Genomic DNA, 21,221 nt, shown 5'->3' with positions numbered 1-21,221 from the left:
CCAATGAGATGCTCTCAAAACCTGGGTGATCCATGTTGCTTTAGGTACCTGGCAGACAAGGCCCTCATCTGACTGGCTTCGCAGGCTTCGTCCATGCCATTCTGGGAAGGGGAGGGCAGGAGGCAGCCTTTAGAGCGTGGATGTGGAGACTGTCATTTTTTCCTCTTCCACATGCCTTTGGGGAACGTGTGTGGGACCCACAGCCAGAACCTCAGCATCTGAAATTTTTCCTCCACAGAGTCACCGAAGATGAGGCAGAGACCCCCTCCTCGCAGAGATCTGACCATAGTAAGTATATCCCAAGACCTCCTGGAGACTTAGAGACCCAGAGAGCAGTGCTATGGTGCATGATTGCTCCATTCTTTTTCTTCTCAAAGCATCTGCTTACAGTCACTGTTGGAGGCAGAATACTGAGCTAGACAGGTCTGAACCAGTGTCGTTGTTCTTGTATCCCATTTGCCAGTAGAAGTAGGAGAACAGCAATGGCAGAGGGAGATGGAGAGAAGCATGGAAAAGGAGCTCTGATCTCTGGTTATTCTCAGCTTGGGCTCTTCACCTGTAGCATAGGCTCTGCTCTTGGTTGGGGTTAGAGCAGGCACATGACCTTCCTGCCATAATAAAACTCCTCTGTTTGCAATTGGTCTTTAGGTGAACCTTTGGTCAGTTTGTCCTGCAAGGCTAACTTTCCAGTGCAAGTTTGCAAGGCAGCTCCCTCCCTCTGGGGAGAGTAACTTTGCTGTTAGTGATACCTCTGACAATCTGGGCAATTTCCTTTTCATCCTGGAAATGGTTGGGCAGTTTTTGTTTGTGAGAATACTGCATGGGCTAAGCTGACCACCCAGGCCTGCCTGTGCTAGCTTGCTTCTCTGCAGGCTGTTAGTCTGTGTGAACATTGTGTTGCACCTTCTGTTGAAACATGTTGATGGGTTTTGGTTTTCATTGTCATAGCCACGTGGTTTGAACCTGCCTAAACCTCCTGTCCCTCCTCAAGTGGAAGAGGAATACTACACCATAGCTGACTTCCAGACCACCATCCCGGATGGCATCAGCTTCCAGGCAGGAATGAAAGTAGAGGTGAGAATATCATCTTCCCTTCTCACATCTCCTTCGCAGGAGAGCAACGCTCCTGACTCCCATTGGCCCTGGGATCCTGTTTCAGGCAGGGAAGAACCCACCACTGTATTCTGGGTGGAAACTGAGCATGGTGGTGGATGTTATTGCATCTGCGGACTGTCAGCATCCCAAGGCTCCGCTAGAGCAGAAAAGAAACCCATATGAGCTCATGAGGCGGAGTCCCTGGTGCTCCTGGCAGTCTCTTGTCCCCCAAGTGTGACTGAGCTAATGGAAATTAAAACCACATCACAAATGGAGGTAGAGGTGGCATTTTTTTCTTATTTAGGCCTGTTCTAAACTTAAAAGCCTTCCCAGAATTGCTTAATTAGCATACCTGGTTTTGCTGGCAGAATCCCAGTTGTAGATCTAATTATGCTTTTCCACATGTAAGCTGTGTCTAAGAAGGCTTTTAAAGAGAAGTTTATTGCTGCCCCAGTCACCTCTTCTCAGTGGAGAGCAGGTCCTAGTCCCATTTCTGGAGCATACAGAGGCCGGAGGTTTGCACATCTGTGCAGGAATGCTGCTGGTTGGCTGCTCCAACAGTGCCACGCAGTGGCCACTGCAAGTACTTGAGAAGGCTGTGTCTTGGGAGAGCCTGTCCTGTCTTTCAGGGCCAGATTGTGACAGCTCAGCGTCACGTCAGGCATTCATGTCTGACGTGATTATGTCATTCCTTCAGTGAGCTGCCCTCAGTTTGCCCCGGTGCCAGTTCCCAGCACCTGGGTCACCTCTCCTAGCAGACGTCATCAGCAGGATTCCCTCTCCTTAGGCTGAGTCAGTAGTAACAGCTATGTGAAGAACATTGGTGCTGGCTTTCCCTGTGATTACATGGAATTTGGATACCAGGTTGGAGGAGGCAAAAGCATCAAGGCCTCATGTCATACTGATCTTATTTCAGAGGTACTGAGCATCCCCTTTTGTGCAGAGAGGGATGATGCGTGCGTATCTAAGGTTTCCTTTCCTCCTGCAGGTTATTGAGAAGAACCTGAGTGGCTGGTGGTACATTCAGATTGAGGAGAAGGAAGGCTGGGCTCCTGCTACGTTTATCGATAAATACAAGAAAACAAGCAATGCGTCCAGGCCAAACTTCCTGGCTCCGTTACCCAACGAGATGGCCCAGCTCCGGGTTGCTGATGCCGCAGTGGAAAGCAGTGCCAATGAAGAAGCCACGGGACCGTGCAGGCCTCTGCCAGAGGCTCCTCCAAATGGTATGGACTGTGGAATGAAGTGGGCCAAAGACTGGAAGGGAAAGGAGGCTGCTGAGAGTGCAGACATAGCCTTCACCTCTGGGTATGAAGAGATCTCGGACCATGATGTGGAGGAGAAGCCCAGCCTGCCACCCAGGAAGGAATCAATCATTAAATCTGAAGGCGAGTTAATGGAGAGGCAGAGGCCTCCTCCCAAGCCTCCAGGCATGATTTTGCCCATGATCCCACCAAAGCAGACAGCAGCCCCAAAGGACAGTAAGAAGCCAGAGCTGAAAACAGAGAAAGGCAAACTGTTCCAGCTGAAAAACGAAATGGGACTGGAATGTGGACACAAGGTGTCAGCCAAGGAAGTGAAGAAGCCAAATCTCCGACCTATTGTCAAGCCAACCAAGCCAAAAGCTGAGCCCTTGGAGGACAAGCCTGAGCCACTTACCCAGAATCCTTTCCTGAAATCAAGACCCCAGATCCGGCCAAAACCTGCTGCAGCCCCCCGGGCTGACCCACCTCCAGCTGATGATAAACTGGACATTTGTAGCCTGCGAAGCAAGCTTAGACCTGCAAAGTGCCAAGAGAAACCCTCTGAGCAGGACACTGCTGCCAGTGAAAACTCCTTCAGTAATACCACGGTCCCCTCAGAGACTTCTGGAAGGTTTCAGGAGCGACCGAGTGTGGAGAGCAAGCCTCTGCCTAAACTGGACAGCCACGTCACAAAAGAGGCACTGCCCAAATGTCCTCTGGGCCTAGCAAAGATAGCTCACCCTGAGCCAAAGAGCGACTACCCAACTCCCAGGGAGCCTCCGCCTCAGCGGCCCGTTGTACCACCCCGTAGACCACCGCCCCCAAAGAAAACAGCATGTCCTGCCTCTGGCCCCACAGCAGAGCTGAAAACCCCAACGCGGGAAGCACCTGAAATCAGATCTTCTGCCGTACCAGGCAGGCCCATGCTGGTCCCACCGAAAGCCAAACCGTTCCTGTCTGCTTCAAGCCAAGACGAAGCCAAAGGGAAAAGCAGCTTAGTCCCAAAGGTAATATCCAGGCCGGTGGAGAGAGGGGAAGCCAAGGAGAGGACGTCTGTCCCCTTCTCCAATCCGGACGTCTCCAAGGAAGCTCTCTATGTTGCAGTGGCAGATTTTGAAGGCGATGAGGAGACCAACAGCTTTAAAGAAGGAACTTTATTTGAAGTTCGTGAGAAGAACAGCAGTGGCTGGTGGTTTTGCAAGGTCCTGACTGGGGGGCCCTGTTGGGAGGGCTGGATCCCTTCCAATTATCTAAGAAAGAAGCCATAGTCTGTCCTCTGTTTACACGGTTGGAGGTTCCTTGTTCTCTCACCTGAGTATTTAATTAGCTTATTAATTTATAGTTTGCCATAAGGCTGGCTTAAAAAAAAAAAAAAAGATACCATACATTCCAGTTTGTCCCCTTCTGAGGTAGTGTGCAAGAAGCAGGCTCGACCCATGCAGCTAGGCCTCCACGTCCGATCTGTGTGCTCCCACCCTCCCTCCTCCCCACGTCCCTGGAAATATTTCTCTACTTTGGCCATGTACAACAGCCTAGCCACATAGTGCTGTTCTGAACAAGCTTCACAGCATACAGGGGCTAACATGGTTCTCCCTGACAGGGAGGACATTGATACCTTGATAGGCATTTTTGCCACCTGTACAGGGAATTCAAAGGAAATACGGCAGGAGCCAGGTCGAGCAATGAAGCTTGGCCTGGTACCAGTGAAGGAAATCTGGACTCACAAAATGATTTGCTTCTCCCTGAGACTCAGGGTCATGGTCAAATGTTGTACATCATATTGCTTAGTTCAGGTGTATAACAGAGTCATAGGAAACATGGAAACAAGGAGAAATGGTTGTTCAGGGTCGGGTCCCTATAGCTGTGTGTGCACATGCAGGCACACATGCACGTTGGAGGTCAGGAGTTGTGCTCTAGTTAAGGTCTGTGCCTTGCTTCCCCACTGCGCGTGCCGTAAGACAGTCCTTAGGTCCTTCTCTCTTCTACAATGACAAGTGTTAATTTAAACATCCTCCTCTTGGAAAAAAAATACACACACACATACACACACACACATTACAGGTCCTCTCTGTGCTCATCCAGGGCTCTATGCAGACTTGTACCTTGCAGTGTTACAACCAAACAAGAGGTGTTTTGCTTCGGTAGCTGAAGAATACTATGCAACGCACAGAGGACCGGCGTGACCCCATGAGTCCTGGAAAGACGATGCTTTGCTTTCCTCCCAACACAGACTGTGCTGCCTGTTGGACTAACCGGGGACGGCCCGTTCCCGTGACCCACTGAGCTTCCCAGGGCTGGCAGGCAGCAGCCGGAGGTGGGTCCTTTAGTAGGTGCTGATATTATGAAGTGCAATCCAGAATGTGGGAGTTCAGCTCCTCATGACAGTCAGTTGTGAGGTGTGTCTGGTGCTCAGGTGTTCCCTGTCTCTCTGGTTTAGTTCTTTTTCTAATGCTTCCTTATTTTACTTTTCTTCATTCTGCTGAGGGGAAGAGGACAGCATAGAAGAATACAAACTTCTAGTTGACTCTGCCTTCCTCACCATGCTGGTTTGTTAAACTGTCTGAAATGCCTTGTTTGTCTCCCCATCTGTCTTCCTGTACTCTAAATACTTTCATTACATCCTGTGTGTCAGTCTGCTTGGGGGCTTCAAGTCAAACCGTGCCTGTGAAACTCCTACCTGCCAAGCCTAATCTTGCAACATTTATCCAGGCTTGCAACGTTTATCCCAGCAGGGAGACGAATGTGATCTGCCCAGCTGTCCCTCCCTCGTGCTTCTTTCTTCCCGTCTGTACTTGGCTACTTGCAGATTCAGGACGTTTCTCTCTCCGGAAGAGCTTTAAACCCAGCACTTCTGTGGGTTTATTGTTGACCAAGCCCATCTGCCCGGTCTATTCTAATTGCAACTGTAAGTGCTGCAGACGCAGCTCCGCAGCCACATTGTTTTGCTGCTGAAAACAATTATAGTTTTCCCTCTAATTTAAGGCTGGCAGAATTGAAGACACTGCGTGCTGCAGGACTATTGTCCACTCCCCTGAACGTTTGCTTCCATCCCATATTTTCTTTTGTAGAAACGTGTGGTTAAAGATATCTCTGTCTATGTACAGAATGAAAGTGGTAGTGCCTGAGGCTAGGGTCGTTTGGAGAAGGTGATGGGGGCAGTTTGTCCCAGCCTGTGTTTTGATCAAACAGAGAAGCCATCCTAGTGCAGCCTAGTATCCAGAAGCCCCAAGGTTGATTTTTAGCCATGGGAATTCATGCGCCCAGGTCTCTGGCTGATTCCTCTCCCTCCCACCTACAATTTTCTCTGATTGCGCATTAGGGCTGACTCACCTGATCTGGCAATAAGCAATACATTTGCAACAAGATCCAATAACAAAGTTCCTTCTGTGGCACTTAGAGGTGTTGATGTGCTCCCAGGAGAGTTGCACAGTGGGTTCAGAGAACAATACTGCCTTGTCTCTTTGCATCTCTTGCTCCATTAAAACTCCTTTGCTGTGGAAATGAAGGCAGCCCTTAGGATGAGTTAAGACAGAGTTGGCCAGCAGTCAAATTCAGCTCCCACTTTTGCTGAGGAAGGGGCCAGAAGGAGCCATGTCCCTCACCCCTCATCCTCGCCGGTTGCTGTCGGTTGTTCCAAGCAGCCAGTTGAAGGGGCTGTGTGCCCTTTTCCTGGGGCAGTGCTTCCTTGCTCTCTCTTTGCTGAACAGCCTTTTTGGCCTCAGAGGTGTCTGTCTCGTTTCTCTGTCTCATAGACCTCACTGATCCCAATTTTCCTCATATGTGATAATGCTATTTCTGTTTTTCCATACTAAATGAGGGCTATTTCTGTTTTCCTCCCAGACTGAACACTAGAACTGGTAGTGCTTCATATTGCTGACACAAGTACTGTATTTGGCTCACTGAGAGCATGACAGGATTGGCCACTTGTTCCTCAAGAGCTTCTAAGAACGTAGGGTCAGTTCCCAGCACGTACTGTATGTGTGGGGTCATCCTTTGCAGGATCAGGGGCACCAGATGCCTTCCCCGTCCTACTGCTCCTCAGTCTGGGCGGTTGCCCCACGCTGTCTTTGAGGTGGGAACGGACCTCAGTCTGGAACAACAGATCCCAGTAAGGAAGACGCTGAGAACCATTGCGCTAATAAAGTTGTTTCCCTCGGCTATCCAACACTTCTCCCTTTTGCTTGGTAGCTACATAGGCCCTCTGACACTGAGCAGCGAGGGCTCGCAGCAGGCTCTCCTGCCTTCTGGCAGGAGGTACCTCCTCTCTGTACCTTGCATGTTAAATGAGGCTAAGTTCACTGACTACCTCATGAGGAGGAGGAGGGCGGCCTGGGAGGCTCAGTTTGCTGGTATTTGCCATGCACTTTGAGATCTGCAAGGCACCGGAGGGAAGGGCCAGGTGTTTTCTTACACGTGTTGCCCTGGTAGCCAAACACCAACCTCCCTCCTCTACCACAACCACCAAAGCACTTGCCCACCACCAGCAAAGCCCTTCCCAGGCAGCCCCAAAGGCAGGACTCACTGCGTGGGGGACAGCACCGCGTCTCGTGGCACAAGAGCCATGTGTCCGGGGGGGGGGAGGTCCCTTGGCGTGGTGCATCCCAGGCAGGCTGGAGGCCTCTCGCTGCACCTTGCTCCTTCTCGCAAACTCTAGAAGCCTGTTTGTTTGTCTGTGTCGCTCTATATTATGTAAGCGCGTATAAGTCTACATTACTGTGGGCGGGTGGGGGCGTCAGCGGAAGATAGATGTAGCTGTGTAAATGCCGTATCTATACTTTCACCATTAGAGGGTTGATTTTTTTTTATTTGGTGGGTTTTTTGTTGTTGTTTTTTTTTTAAATAAATAAAAAGAAACTGCTTGACTGGTTTCAAGCACAATTGTGAACCCGTGTCTGCCTGGCATATGTCCGTACTGCTACATGGTGAGCGGCCTTGGGAAGTGTGTTGCTGTCCTTTTTTAGAGTGATGGCAGCGCTACCTGGTTACCTGGCTCAGGTTTTGCGTTTGCTTCCCGTTCTCATGGAGAGCTGGAAGGTTTGTGCTCTACCAGGCAGCCGTTTGCACCAGCGTCTTCTGTATGCTTTACTGCTCGTTGCCACAGCTCCCAGCCCACGTTTTGGCTCTTACCCCTGACTTGCTGGAGCAGAGGAGCTGATCTTGGGAAAACATGATGGTCACCACAGCCATTATTTGTCACAGCATAGTCCACAGTCCCAGACAGAGCGGGAGCAAATTGTCTCTAAGGTGTGAAATGCAGCTCTATAACTGGGGTAGGGGGGCACTCAGGGGGGCAACCAAACGGTGTGTACAGAGACAATGCTTATTGCTGAGCTGGTGGTAATGTCAAGGAGCCCCATGCATGGCTCCTTTCAGCTGAATTTGCTTGTGCTGCAGAGGACCTGTCCCCAGCATAAAAATGTTCCTCTTTCCTTGTCCTCAGGGCACTTTTGTCTATGGGGAGATAAACAGGGCTGTTTGTTTCTGTATTTGCCTTGCTTGGGTGTGATGCTCTGGTAGAGCAACGTCTGAGTCTGACTCCAGATCCTACTGCTCTCATCCTCTGCCAATGGTAGCTGTGCTTGTTGTCGTCTCAAGAGCATCTTAAGCCCAGGTGGAGAAGGTTGGTTGGAGAAAGCATCCCAGCAGGAGTCTGGAGGCCCCGCTGCCTGTGTGAAGCTTGGCTGGTGCTGTCTTATCTCTCAGGTATGCCTCCCCATAAGCTTCCTGTGGGTCAGCCCCTTGCGCTTCCCAGCACCCTCAGCATGTTTCCCAGTGCAGTTGGTGGGGCAAGTCCTGCTCCCTGCTGTTGGAAAGTCCAGCTGCAGTCCTTCACCTGGTCTCCTGCCTACCAGAAAAGTGGAAGAAATACTAAGCTGCTTTAAAATCCTGCCTTGTGGGGTAGGAAAGGAAGCAGACAAGCACTGTGGGTGTGTAAGGGGAAGGGCTGCCCTAAAGGGTTTCTCAAGGAAAAGGCTAATCCATCTTGGCAATCTGAAGTGCAGCTGGTCTGCTTTTCTCCTTCCTATGCACCTATGTTGGTAATGGGGCTGAATAGCCCTTTTGTGGGACTGTTTGAAGGAGCCTGGTGGCTCTGAGGCGGCCTCAGAAAGCCAGGCACCCCCAATAATCTGGAGGTGACTCGTGGTGGGTGCTGTAGGGGCAGAAGGCTTTTAGCCCACTGCTGCCTTGGGCTGCAGATGACAAAGTCGTGCCAGCCCTGAGAGGGACTCAGCCCTCATGACTGAGCCTCCACACTGGAAGAGCTAAATGAGCCACAGCACTGGTGAGACCTTGGCGCCCGCTGGCACCTGGGTCCCCCTGCGTGACGCTGCAGGGACCCTGTCCCTTCCCCGGGCATTGCCCTGGGCGCTGGGCTTGCACCTCCAGCCGCAGTGACCTGTGGCCACTGCGCGGTGCTGTTGGCTCAGCACAGCAGAGCCCGAGCCAGGCCCAGGGCTAGCACCAAAGGCGAGGAGGGGGCTGCCAGCGCCCGGGGCTTCCCGGGGGGTTTCCTAGCAGGACCGTGGCCAGGCTGCACCATCCCTCTCACGGGGGTGGGACAGGTCATGACGCGTGGATTTCTGACTTACAGCCCTTCGGCGTACATAACCCAGTTCTTGAATCGCTCCTGTGCCACATTTTGCCCCGCTGCTGCTGGATGCCACTGTAGGAGCAGGATTTGGTCGTGAGTGCATCTTTTTGTGCAGCCCATGCCCTGCTCCAGCATGGGGTTGGGGGTGGGGGGGTCCTTGTGTCCATGGCTAGTGAAGGCTGCAGCCTTATTCAGTGCTAGTAACATGGGTGTATCAGCGTGGCGACTGTTTCGCTGGCCCCCAGTGCTAACAGCCCAGAGAAGCACTGATGCTGGTTTAAAAGGTGCTCAGAAAAACATTTTTCTCTTCCATCCCTATGCAGAGCTGGCTCTCCCCAGCCACGGCAGCACTGCGGGCTGTTGCCAGTCATCCTGGGTGCTGGGCTCATCCCTGCCTGTGCCGGGGAGGCCTTGGCATTGGGCCCTGCCACGCACCAGGGGCACGGTGGATGTCCCAGCCCACCCCAAGCAGTGCTTGGTGCCCTGCTCCCCAGGCATGACCTGGGCTCATGAGCCACGTGGCGCCAAGCGTGGCCTGCCCGAGGAAAGCCCAGCCAAGCTCCATGTGCCACATGGAGCATGGACACATATGGCACCATTTGGCCCTTCGGTCACTTCAGTTCATTAGATTAAGGCGAAACTGTGCCCACCGCTGTCTGCAGAGGATGGAGCAGTCGGCTCTAGGGCCTGCAAGGGCTGCCTGGAGCTGCTCTGCAGCACCTTCCCGGTTCAAGCCTAGTGATTTAGTCACTTTGAGCTCAAACCAGGTTGAGCCTGGTGATTCCTGAAAGGGCAGCGATGGACCCTGCCCATCCCCAGGGAGGCTCTTTGCCCTTCAGGCTGCCGTGGGTCCGTGGCCACATTAATTTTAACAGCTCAGGCAAAAGTAGGAGTTGGACCCCGGGATCCAGGTACCTCCTGGCAGGGAGCCGTGGCACTGCTTATGCACTGCTCACATTAGTAATAGGCAAAAAATGGGCAAAAAAAAGGAAGGAAAGAGCCTCTTCCAGTGGGTACCTGAAGGCAGAAGGAACCGAGAGGGTCTTGCCCACCATGGGAACCAGGGTGGCACTGCCCCGTGGCCTGGGGCTTGAACCCCTCCCTGGGGCTTCGGCGGGGCCGGGCTCTTGCCGGGGCAGTGTTATGAACGAACTCCCCCAGGCCATGCAGGGCAACAGCTTTTAAATGTCAGGGAGAACTCCTACAAGCCAAAGTTTTATTTGTTTCATAAACAAGTAAAATTATATTAATGTAAAACAGATAAATGGACAAAAAAATAAAACACACAGCACTGAACACAACGCTATAGAGTACTGACAGGTAGAAGTGCGGCTCCCTCCCTCGTGCGGCTCCCCCCTCCCCACTCCCCCAAATGATTTGCTTGCAAAGCCCAATAGAGTCCAAAATCTGATTCAGCTTAAACATGATGTACAGATCACAGTATTGAATCATAAAGGTAACAATAAGAGAGTAACTGCCTTGGGAAGGGGGAAGGTGAAAGGGTTCCCCCTGCTTTCTTTTTTCCTTCTTTCTTTTTTTTCCCCCACAAATAGATTAGGAGGAGAGGGGGGAAAATCCAAGGAAATAAACATTTTTTCACTCCTATATATATATATAGATATATATATATAAAAAGCAGGATTCCCAGTGAACACAAAATTCTATAAAACTACCATTGATCTGTGTTATTTTCTCCCCCTGTTTTGTTTTTTAAAAGTTGCTTTAAAAAGGATAAAAAGTGCACAGACACCCTTATAAGGCACAAACAGATCTTCTGTACAAATCATATATCATCAGACTGTTTAAAAAAAATAGCAATACGAGTACTAATGATTAAATCTGTAAGAGGCTACCTTTTCCTGGAAATCTTTTTAAGAGGCTTCTGCACCTAGTTTGGAAAATTCCTGTTGCTCTCAGCGAGGCAGGGCGCCGCGTCCACTGCTGCTCATTTCCCGCTCTGCTGCACAGCTGCACCCCGGACCCTGACTAGTTTAATTACCCTGAATGAGCTCCAGCCCTTGCTGGCCCTGCTGGATGCGGCCCTTTTGGGAATCAACCATGGCTGCTACAGCAAAAATTAAACCTGTGCAATGTGGCCTCCTCCGTTGAGCTGGAAGAGCTCTGGCTTTCTCCCTTCTGGCTTAAAAGAAGGGGTACACCAAAACCCCAGGCGTAAAATTAGCCACGCTCACCTAACGACTGGCCAAGCGTGGGCACTGTGCCGCTTGGGTACAGGTGTGGGCTGAGCCCTGCACATGCATATGCTCTGTGCATGCACTGCAACTGGCATAGCAGCACGGGACGGGGGGCACACATGCTTGCATTTCCGTGCCCAGACCTCGGCTGGTCCCAGCTAGCGCCACGTGCGTGTCCCACACGGTGAGCTCAGCCAGCTTCCCCGGGCTCCCCACTCCCGCAACGGCTCCCCCCTCCTGCCCGCTAGCTGTGCTCCAAGGGGCAAGGCCAACCCCGGTTCCACCCTGCCATCACATGCATCTGCCATCATCCTGCTCTTTGCATTGCGCCCACTGACTACCTCTGGACCCTGACCCTCCACCCGGGAACCGAAGCTCACAGCTCGTCCCTGCTTCAACGCCAGGACACAGCCAGCGCGTGATGTAGCTGTTAACCCCAGCAGGGCTCTGCTTCGCAAAGCCGCTGTGCTCTCGGGCTGATGCTGCAAGGCAGCAGGTGAGAGAAGATCTCCTGGTAAAGGGGCCTCTCATTTACATGCTTAATGAAAATATTAATTAGCTCTTTGGGAGGGGAGGAGAGTTTGCTTTATGCCCTGTACGATGGCATGTTACAACAGACTGCAGAGCAGAAACGGCCTGATGGGGGAAGAGGATTATCTGATCCCCTGGGTGTGCTTTCCGTGATGTAAGAGACCATCTGGGATAGGGATTGATTACAGTTATATAAGCGATCACACCACTGTCAACAGCACATCCAAAACACCACCCAGGCAACCAGAACCAGGATAGGTGGCAACACACCCAGAGCTACCAGCACCCAGGAGACGAAAGGCTGGAGCGAAGCTGGGTAAAGGGACTGGCGTAGAGAAGCGACAGGCAGAAAGCCAGGCTGCGCCTCTGGACCCGGAAGCCCTGTGACCTTCATGGGTTATTTTCTTTTTTTTTTTCCTTTCATTTTTAGACTAAGATGTGATGAAGGTGCAATACCTTTCTGAAAAAAGCAGTACGTGTGCACATGGTGGCACACGCAGTCACTGAGTTCAGATCTCACCAGCCCCTCTTGCATCCTACATCATCCCTTCCTTATCAACCTGGCCTCTCCCAGCTGGAAACTCGGCCAGATTCAGTAGGTGCATGGGTCACAGAGTGGAGAGGCCCCATGCAAGTGGGTAGAGGATGGTGGTAAGTCCCCATGGGGGCAGTAGGAAGGAGGACATCAAGTTCCCCAACTCGGCCCTGCTGCAGCCTGCTCATACATTTCCCAGCTCATGTAGGTTGCTGCTGCCTGTAGCTGTCCAAATCACAGCTGAAATCTATTTACCTTTTAAGTCCCAACATCTAATAATAGCCTCAGAGCCTTTTCTTTCCTCCTCCCAAGTAAAGCCAAGTGAGATCCCTGTCCATTTCAACAAGTTCTTGTCTACTGCCGAGGCCTTTCCCTGGGAACCAGAGCATCCAGGCAGATGACAGCTTTGCTGAGAAAACCTGGAGATGCAGGAGAAAGACAGCAGGTAAAATCAGAGCATACACGGTCCCAAGAAAGCAAAGGTGAACTGGCTTGAACTGGGTCAGAGATGGATTTCTCACCATGGGCTCCAAGAAGTCCGTGTGGGACTTGGATGGGGAAGGAGGAAGGCTGTGCCCTGCCGTGGCGCTGGTTACAGGGGAAGGGTTAAGAGAAAAGTGAGGCAGGCAGGACTGTGCAAGATGGCAACTACACCAAGTCCTAAGAGGAGCAGAGCAAACTGCAAGCGCACGTGCATGACTGTGGCAAATGCTCCCTTAACAACTATCATTTTAGATGATGGTAGGCCAGTGCTTTTCCTCTTTCTCAGCTGCTGGCCAGATGTGCTGCCAGCCTCCTCCAAGATGCCCTGTCAGTCCCTGCTCTAAGCCAAGATCATAGCATAGTTGTCCAAAAGCAGGCTTAATCCTCAACCACACAGAACAGGCTGCAATTTACAGCTGTGTAAATTAGCCAGCCATACTGGAGATGCGTTAAACAACCCAGCACTACTGACCGCTACTCAAGTCACTGTTGCTACAGCTATTCTGATTGTCTGGGGACTGCAAAATGGCTCATGTTCATCGCTGCTAGCCCCAGGGGCTGCTCCCTAGGTCTCACTCAGCCTCCCCGTCCAAAAAATTCCTGCTCTGCCAAAAAAAAGCAAAAGCTGCTTCATCTAAGTTCAAACCAGCTTCTCCATGTACCCCCAACAGCCTGTTCAGGGGGCCAAAACCCAAACAAGTGAGAATCTCACTGTGCTACTGTTTTGGCCTGAACTTGTGCCCCAGTTAGAAACAAGAAGATGAATGTTACATTTCCAGATTAGTTTTGTCCACTCTGAACCCTTCCAACCGGGTCTTATCCTAAGACAAGATTTTGTTCCATCACAGCAGGGCACCAGGCACTGCCGCAAGTACTCAGCAGCAGCACAGAGGTGTTGTTTGGGTTTGGGATTTGGGAACTCTGGGGGCACCCAGCACTGAAATAATAGCAACCTCCCCATCCCGGTCTGCACCATAGCTAGCCTTCTCCTCAGGAGAAAAAAAAGAGCCTTTGCACAGGAAATTTCTCATTTGCAGCTGGTTTGGGTCCATAACGTGATTCACTGGCTTCATCTGTAGGCACGCGACTTTTCAAAGCCTGGCTTTTATGGCAGCCTTGGCTTTGGGCCCTGTTAGATCCTCAGCTCAATTTTATCCCTGAATTGTGCCCTACCGGTCAAATAAGGAAACACAGATAACGAGCCACTTGATAACGACTGACCAGCACGATAACCCATAAGCAGGGACGGAAAGGCATGGTTACTGCTAGCGGAGTTCCCCCTCCTACAGCCCGAGCGAGAACTAAGGACGGTATATTTTAATAACATCTTTGATGACCCGTCGGCAGATTGGGCAGCAGGCGTTGAGTTGCTTCTTCAGCTTAAGACCACAGGTGTTGCAGAGGCACATGTGTCCGCAGGTGTAGATGACCGTGTCCACCTCGCTGTCAAAGCAGACGGTGCATTCCCCGTTCTTGCTGCTTGATGGCTCCGGAGGAGGGAAGACGGGAGAGACGGGAGGACTCAGGGGTGAGCTGGGAGCAGTCACTGCAAAGGAGGAGGAAGAAACAAGATAGTTCAGTCCCCAGGATGGTGCAAACTTGACTGATCATGTACAACACGCACCCCCTCAAGTGAATTTTTTAAGGCACTTCCTTCCTTAGTTGTTGCCTAGTTTCTTTGGCCAAATAAAATTCCAGCTTATTTTACCTATCTATCTAATTGGTAGCACAAGTATCGTTCCAGCCAGAGCTCGACAGAGAGGGCCAAGTGCTGCTTGCCTGGGCTTCCCCAAGCAGCGACGTTATTTGCACACCCGTCTGAGGGTGCCAGTGAGCAGAGCCCCGCTCTCCCAGACGGAGCTGTGCTCCGAGCAGGGTGCCTCAACATCCAGTCACCTGTGCCATGCTGCTGCAGCATGCTCCGTGATGGCACATGCCAGCGACAGTACCGGGCAGGGGATTCGTGCACCTCTGCCTGAGAGCCAAACACTAGCACACAAACATTTCCTTGGGCAGCCATGCGGGAGCGGACAACTGACAGCGCTGAGAGAGGCAGTCCAGCTCGTGCAAAGTTCGGGAGCATGTCGCTGGGGATCTGGGACAGGAGCCTGGGAGTTCCTGTCTCTCTCGGTCCCATTACCCTGCAGACGTGAGACATGGCACACCTCTGCTGTGCCAGCCCCGCGGTCCTTTGCAGGGACCAGCAGCGTCTTCTCTTAGACTGACTGATGTAGCTAAGACATAGTCCTTCTTCAGGCTGTGAAAAGCTTCCCACCTATTTGTTTTTCCTTCCAACCTTTTCTGTTGGTCTCACAGCAGATATATCTCCCCACTAACCTCACCCTGCTATTTTATATAGTCCGAGCATACGCTATCAGTGTGTGTTCATGTCTCAGCGTACTGCAGTCTGGGGAAACCGAACTCCTGCTCTCGCAGGGGGCAAGCTGCAGCTCGACACGCTGCATGGACAGCAGCGTGTCTCCCAACCCAGAGTTCAGGGCTGAGCTCTCCCTTACCGAGCGATGACTCTGAAGCAGACGACGACCTGTTCACGCTGAAGGCCATATCTGAGTCGCTGTCATACTGCGAGCCGCCGGGGGATCCTGAGGGAGAGACGGTCACTGGGCTGGACTGCACAGTGCCTGCAAACACAGCAGAGGTTCAGCCAGCTGCAGGGCGAACACACATCTCGCATGGAGATCCCAAAAGCTTGAGGTACATGTTCCTCAGCCTGGTGACTCACTTCCACACTGTGGGGCAATGTGCTTCAGCAATAAAGTATAGCTGCTGCTGAGTTGAGTGCTGCCCCTTACCAGTGTTGTAGGTACATAATTTTACATGTGACCTCCTGGACCATCAAGTACTGGACCTCACTGTGCTATCATACAATTTCTGTCTGGTACTTCAATGAGGTGGAAAATAGGTTATCTGACATTCAAGATACTGTGGTATTAGGTCACTTCCCCACAGTCCTGATCTCTCCAACAACAGCAGCCTCAGGTTATCACTGTCTCGTTGTCAGTGCAGAGGCAGCTGGGAAAGCATCTTGCTTTAAATGAGAAAATCTGTTCTACAAAGCCATCAAGATCTGATTTGTTGACAGCATCCTTAAAGAGAGAAAAGGAAAGTGCTGTAATGGGTCACCAGCAATAGTTAAAAAGTGACATTTGATACCAGAGTTGCTGCTGTGCTTGAGGAGTGCTTGCTGTCTGTCAGCAACACACGTACTTAAACCACAGCTACTCTGACAGAAAGCATCACTGCTACTGAGGCAGGAGTTTCATACCTGTTGGCTGGAATAGTGGGTTTATAAAGAATCTCTTTTATACACGACTCCTCTAAAAACCAACCAACCACACGCACACCCATCACGACCTCCTTCCCTGTTGCTTACTTTACATTTCAAGTCTCATCCATTTCTGGTAGACTTATATATGCTGCATACATCTACGTTACAGCTACCATGTCTCGCTCATTCTTGTTTGTGAAAGCGAGGTCAGATCAGGAGCTGCTTACTCACGTCGTTATCACTTTCCTCATGCAAGCAGCTCTGCAAAAGCCAACACTGCTAAGGCAAACCCGCAGCTTGCATTCTGGCCCAAGAAACTTCACTAGCAAGGTGTTCCCCATTACTATTGCTTTTGGCTGCGCTTACCCAATATTTTGAGCTGGTTGATTACACCATGGATTGTGAAAAACACCCAGAGAGACTGTGAGGTGTCCACACACATTAGCATTCCTCGGCTGGCTCCGTTCACCCCGTGGTGCACCTCTCCATTCGGCAAGACCATGAAACTGAGAATGTCGCCACTGTTGAGGACAGGGAAAGCTCGGTAAACCACCCAGTACTCCTTGCGGTCCAAGAGAAAGTCTGGATCTGCTGGGAGCTCATTTGTCCGTAAAGTACTTGGATCACAAGAAGTGATGCCAAATGAAAGGGCCCCATAATATGGCAACCCAAGATGTCCTACTTCCACAAAGAGGCTTTCACCAATGTGCAAAGGCCGGTCAGAAAACACCAAAGTCCTATTGCTTTCTTGCCAGTTGGTGCATGCAACCATCCGGTCCTGAGAAAAGGTAATGTCAGGTCCACGGGTGGGGTGGAATCGCAGATCTGTATCCAGGAAGGCTGGGACCCCCTGGGCACGCTGCCGTCTGTTTGGGCAACAGGGGATGATGTGGTTGTCTGTCGGAAGTCCTGGTACCCGACTCAAGTTTAGGTTAGCAATTTTGGCCACCACTTGGTTATTCTCCAGTTCATTGTTATTGAAGTTGGCTGAATCATGGTTGCTCTGGGGAAGGCAAGTGCTGAGTCGTGCAGAGCTGAGCCGGGCAGTGGTCATGGTCTCTGCAAACATGCTATCTGTGAGATAAACCCAGGGATAAATAAGGGATGTTAGAGTCAAGATACAATTAGCTATTTTTGTTGTGACTATTGTTATTATTTCAGCCTACAGATTATCTGAAATCCATTCTTCTCAATGGAAAAGCAATGCATGGCTGCATCTTGGCACTAACTAACTGAAAAACAACAAGTGTTATAAAGTATTCAGGCAGTCCGAGAGCCCCTTCACTGGTGAACTGGGAAAAGCTGTAAACCAATGTGGTCCTACAGCTTTTCTGGTAGATGGGTCTCATAGTTTTCAGGTTGCTCTGTAAAAGAAGGAAATGTCTCAATATCCCATTGTCCAAAGGTCTGGTGCAAGCCAAATCCGCAATACAGTAATGGGCAAAGAAGCACAAGCATGAATATATATTCCTTTCAGACTTACTCACTTTTAACTGTGACATGTCTAGGCACAGGTGTGCCCAAGAGAGGCCATTTTACATAAATATTTCAGGCACACTCGCCTTGTTAAAGCATATCCATCTGACTAAAGAATATCATCCCTCACACAGCCCACTACCATTGCTGATGTCTTTCTTTTATCAGCAAGTTGAACCATGGCTAGTATCTCAGGAGCATTCACACCAGCGCAGAACTTGAAAAACTGTTTGGAAGTGGTGATTTTTAATTGAGAGTTTGCCACAAAGCTACTTGCTGCAGATTTTTGAAATAAGAGTATTATTTTCCACTTTCACAGGAAAGAGAAAATCAGGATGCTGACTCTTAACTCAGTTCCCAGATTTTCACCTTGGCCGTGCTGGGCCAAGGGGGAATTTAAAAGCATGGGGAGTTTAGGCAGTGCCTTCCCCTCTACCAGCAGCACTGCCTGGGGTGGCTTGGACATTCCTCTCTGAAGGGAAGGCATTAAAGAGCTGAGAAAGGTCAAAGCATATGGAAATAAGAGCATCTGAATGAAACAGACTCCTTATGTTCCCAAAGATGGGGAAGGGTGAAGCATTCCAGCACCAACTACCTGCTACTTGGAGGAGAAAATCACAAGGCTTTTACCACAGAAGGTAAAACACCCGAAACCATTCAGCAGCTGCAAAGGACAGGCTGCCTGAGCTCAGAAGCCCACGTAGGGGAGGCCTCCAGTGTAGTCTTGATGGCTGGACCAGCTGCTGCTTGTGAGAACAGGGAATTTGGCAAGAACTGCTCCGACAGAGAAGCAAGACACCTCCAAGCTTCATGATGCTGAAAGATGCACTCCGTGCATCTGCATTTCAGCTACATTTCTCAGCTCTATTTGCAAAATTTTGGAAGGAGGAGTGAGAGAGATGGGCATATCTGCTAAGACTGCTGCATCTGCAGTAAACCAGTTTGGTCTGCTGGGTAGGTTGAAGGGCTTGGGACTTTGATGAAAAAAAACCAGAACACAAGTGCTCTCAGGTCTCATCTTTCAGTCTGCACACCTGGCTGCCACAGGCCAGGGCTAGGGAAGGGGGGAGGAAGAAACAAGCAGAATTTTATTTTTTTAATTGTAATTTAAAAAGGAAGAAGGACTGCTATGGTGAAGTAGCTGTACTGGCCAATACTGCAAATGTTCCTTCACTTCTGTGATGATCACCAGGGGCTGAAGCATGGTGCAGTTGCAATTACAGGATAAGCGACTGCTGAGGTTTAATTACACATTTGAGACAAACAGAGCAGGCAGCACAAAGTGTTATTTATGCATAGCATTCTTGGCTGTAAAATAATTGCTACCATTTTGAAGAATATCCATCAGAGCTGCATGCCCACTAAACTAACCATTTCACAGCTTATAGCTGGTGTCTATTCAGTGTGAGGACAGAAGCACCATCCTTTGCAGCAGGTGCAGCTTAGCTTGGCTGTTAAGACTAAATCAACTCCTGGGAACCTTCAGGAAAGGGGAACACACTTGTACTTTAAAAGGATTCCCTATGGTGTAAACCAATTGAAAGCACTCTATCTTACACTGAATTCACTTGAAATTTCAATGCCTAAAAAGTTACAGAAGGCAAGTCATTCCATGGCAATTCATTCAGTTTGCTAATGGGAACAAATTCATCCTCTCTTGCAATCCACCCAATGGATGGTTCCTTGTAAATCAGACAGGCATCACCTGAATGCACTGATCTACTTGTGGGGGTGAGGGGAGATGTGATATGCTGTGGCAAGGACCCCAAAGCACAGAGCAGCAGCATTACATCTCTCATCACTCTCCTGCTGGCAGATTACAGCCTGTGCTGCAGCCAGCGCTTTTGGAAGCACATGGTGATGACCATTTGTAAGAGAAGAGGTAAGCCAGCTTATGTTTGCAAACACAGCTTGTTAAGCTACTGATCTAGGTGGGTGTCAAGGCCAGAAGTTGCTGTCATCTGTAACACAAGACAATGAGGAGAAATCAAAGATAAAATGACCTTAAGCCTCTTGTCTAAATGAAACAAATAGGGAGAGGGAGGGAATGTGAAGAGAACAAGGTGGGAACAGGTTTCTGAACTCAGGGTTTGACATGACCACTGCTATCAGAATGCCCTTTCCCACACCTAGGTGCCTCCAAAAAATCCCACCATCGCTCGGGAAGGTAATGTGAGAGGCTCTAAGCAGTCTGCAGCGGAGATAAGCGATCCAGGCTGCAGCTTCAGCCAGGGGCTGGGGAAGGCGCTAGGACACACTTGGGAATGAGTCACAGTTCTTGGGGGACTCACAATAACTGGTAGCTGGCAAAACATAAGGGAAGCCAGAGCTGGTCAACTTCATCTCTTCAGTCCCTGAGGGCCTTGCTGTAAAGCAGCACTGTGCTGCCACACACCACAGCAGCAGGTCCGGGCCCCAAACAAGGCTGGGTACACTTACATTGCACTGTAAAGATATCCATCTAGCCCATCACATGGCTGCTATAATGTGCAGCCTTAGGACTTTCTATCTCTGACATCTCTGAAATATGTGTTTTTATGTATCTCTGCCATTAGGAAAAGAAAAACAGTTAATCTGAGGTACAAAGTCAGCAACAAATTGTTCTTAAGTGTCCTGTAGAAGTGACCGACCAGATGATAGATCATGCATCTTTTCTCCATGATCATGCCATTGACTTTGTGGAAAGAACAACCAGAAGAGTATGCCACTGGCCAAAATAGGCACCTACCTAGTATTTGCACTTCATGGGTAATGCCGTAGACATCTATGAGCGCCCAGAGAGGACCGGAAACTTTAATACCACAGTGAAACAATATTGGCTCCTCGTCATTAATACTGTAGAAGACTCTCCCATGACGGTCAACCCAGAAGGCCAAGATATTGTCTCTGACAGCAAACCTCTCTGGCAAAGCTTTGGCCCAGTATCCAGGTCGGGTCACTAGGTCCGGACAAGCGTACTTTGGTATGTCGTCAGAGCTCATCTGCGATGGGTCATGGATGGTGAAGCCAAAGCGTAGGGCACCACTCCATCCATGGTGCACAGCCACCAGCTTCAGCCTCACTTTCTCGTAGAGGTGGATGGGCCGGTTGGTGAAGGTGACCCCGTTGCAGAAACTGTTCCTCCGAGTAGCCTTGCGAGAGTGAGCATCCAGACGGACATTCTTGCCTTTGGCTTGGGAATGGAAACGCGGTGGCTCTGTGATAGCAAGGACAGAGCGTCTCTCATGGCTGCTGTTGGGCAAACTGTAGTAGGGTCGGCTGGACACAGAACGGGTCTGGTGACTTGTGTCTGCAAAAGGAGAAAACACCAGCACCGTTAGAAACGCTTAACCTGGTTTGCTCAGCCTGTGAAGCCCTGCAACTGGCTTTCTGCTGGTGTTCCAGTGCTGCTTTGCATTGCTTGCTGAAAACTGCTCTATTTACACGTGAAATGCTGTAGTGAGCTACAGTCTGCTCTTTGTTATGCAAACTGGCCCTCGGCTTTATGCAAACATAATGCCAGTCTGGCACTTTTGGGCAAAGGTTTGGCAACCTGCCTGCCCTTTTACACCCTGCAAAGCTTAACAAAAAGAATATCTTTTTGTTCTGATCAAATGCATCCTATTCCATTTGGAAAGGCCTGATACTTTTGACTATGATTCTAAGTTTCCTATTTAAAATGCATGTGTTGTTAAAACAGCAGCTTGGCTGACTGTGGCCAGATTCACACCATCGCCGTGAATCACGATTATTAAGATCAGAGATGCTAAAGCTGAAAGGTGATGCTGATAAGATACTGATT

At 50.3% G+C, this 21,221-nt stretch overlaps 2 protein-coding genes across 4 annotated transcripts in view; one reads left to right on the top strand and one right to left on the bottom strand.

The window, feature by feature from the left end:
• Positions 1-7,224, top strand: part of SH3PXD2B (SH3 and PX domains 2B) — an 87,340-nt gene extending 80,116 nt beyond the window's left edge. For both annotated transcript variants that reach the window (XM_064521026.1, XM_064521025.1), the window contains 3 exons: positions 239-288; positions 949-1,074; positions 2,084-7,224. In XM_064521026.1, coding sequence (XP_064377096.1) covers positions 239-288; positions 949-1,074; positions 2,084-3,607 — 1,700 coding nt within the window. In that variant the 3' untranslated portion in view covers positions 3,608-7,224. The remainder of the gene's footprint in view (positions 1-238; positions 289-948; positions 1,075-2,083) is intronic.
• A 2,909-nt stretch (positions 7,225-10,133) lies between these two features.
• The window catches only part of NEURL1B (neuralized E3 ubiquitin protein ligase 1B), a 154,395-nt gene continuing 143,307 nt past the window's right edge, over positions 10,134-21,221 (bottom strand). For both annotated transcript variants that reach the window (XM_026122697.2, XM_026122699.2), the window contains exons 2-5: positions 20,169-20,729; positions 16,331-17,038; positions 15,192-15,317; positions 10,134-14,221 (exon numbers count right to left, since the gene is read on the bottom strand). In XM_026122697.2, the coding sequence (XP_025978482.1) occupies positions 13,977-14,221; positions 15,192-15,317; positions 16,331-17,038; positions 20,169-20,729 (1,640 nt within the window). In that variant the 3' untranslated portion in view covers positions 10,134-13,976. The remainder of the gene's footprint in view (positions 14,222-15,191; positions 15,318-16,330; positions 17,039-20,168; positions 20,730-21,221) is intronic.

Source organism: Dromaius novaehollandiae, chromosome 15 (assembly GCF_036370855.1).
Source record: "Dromaius novaehollandiae isolate bDroNov1 chromosome 15, bDroNov1.hap1, whole genome shotgun sequence".
NCBI classification, from domain to species: domain Eukaryota; kingdom Metazoa; phylum Chordata; class Aves; order Casuariiformes; family Dromaiidae; genus Dromaius; species Dromaius novaehollandiae.
The sequence above is the reverse complement of the archived record's forward strand: the minus strand, read 5'-3'. Positions and strand labels throughout refer to the sequence as shown.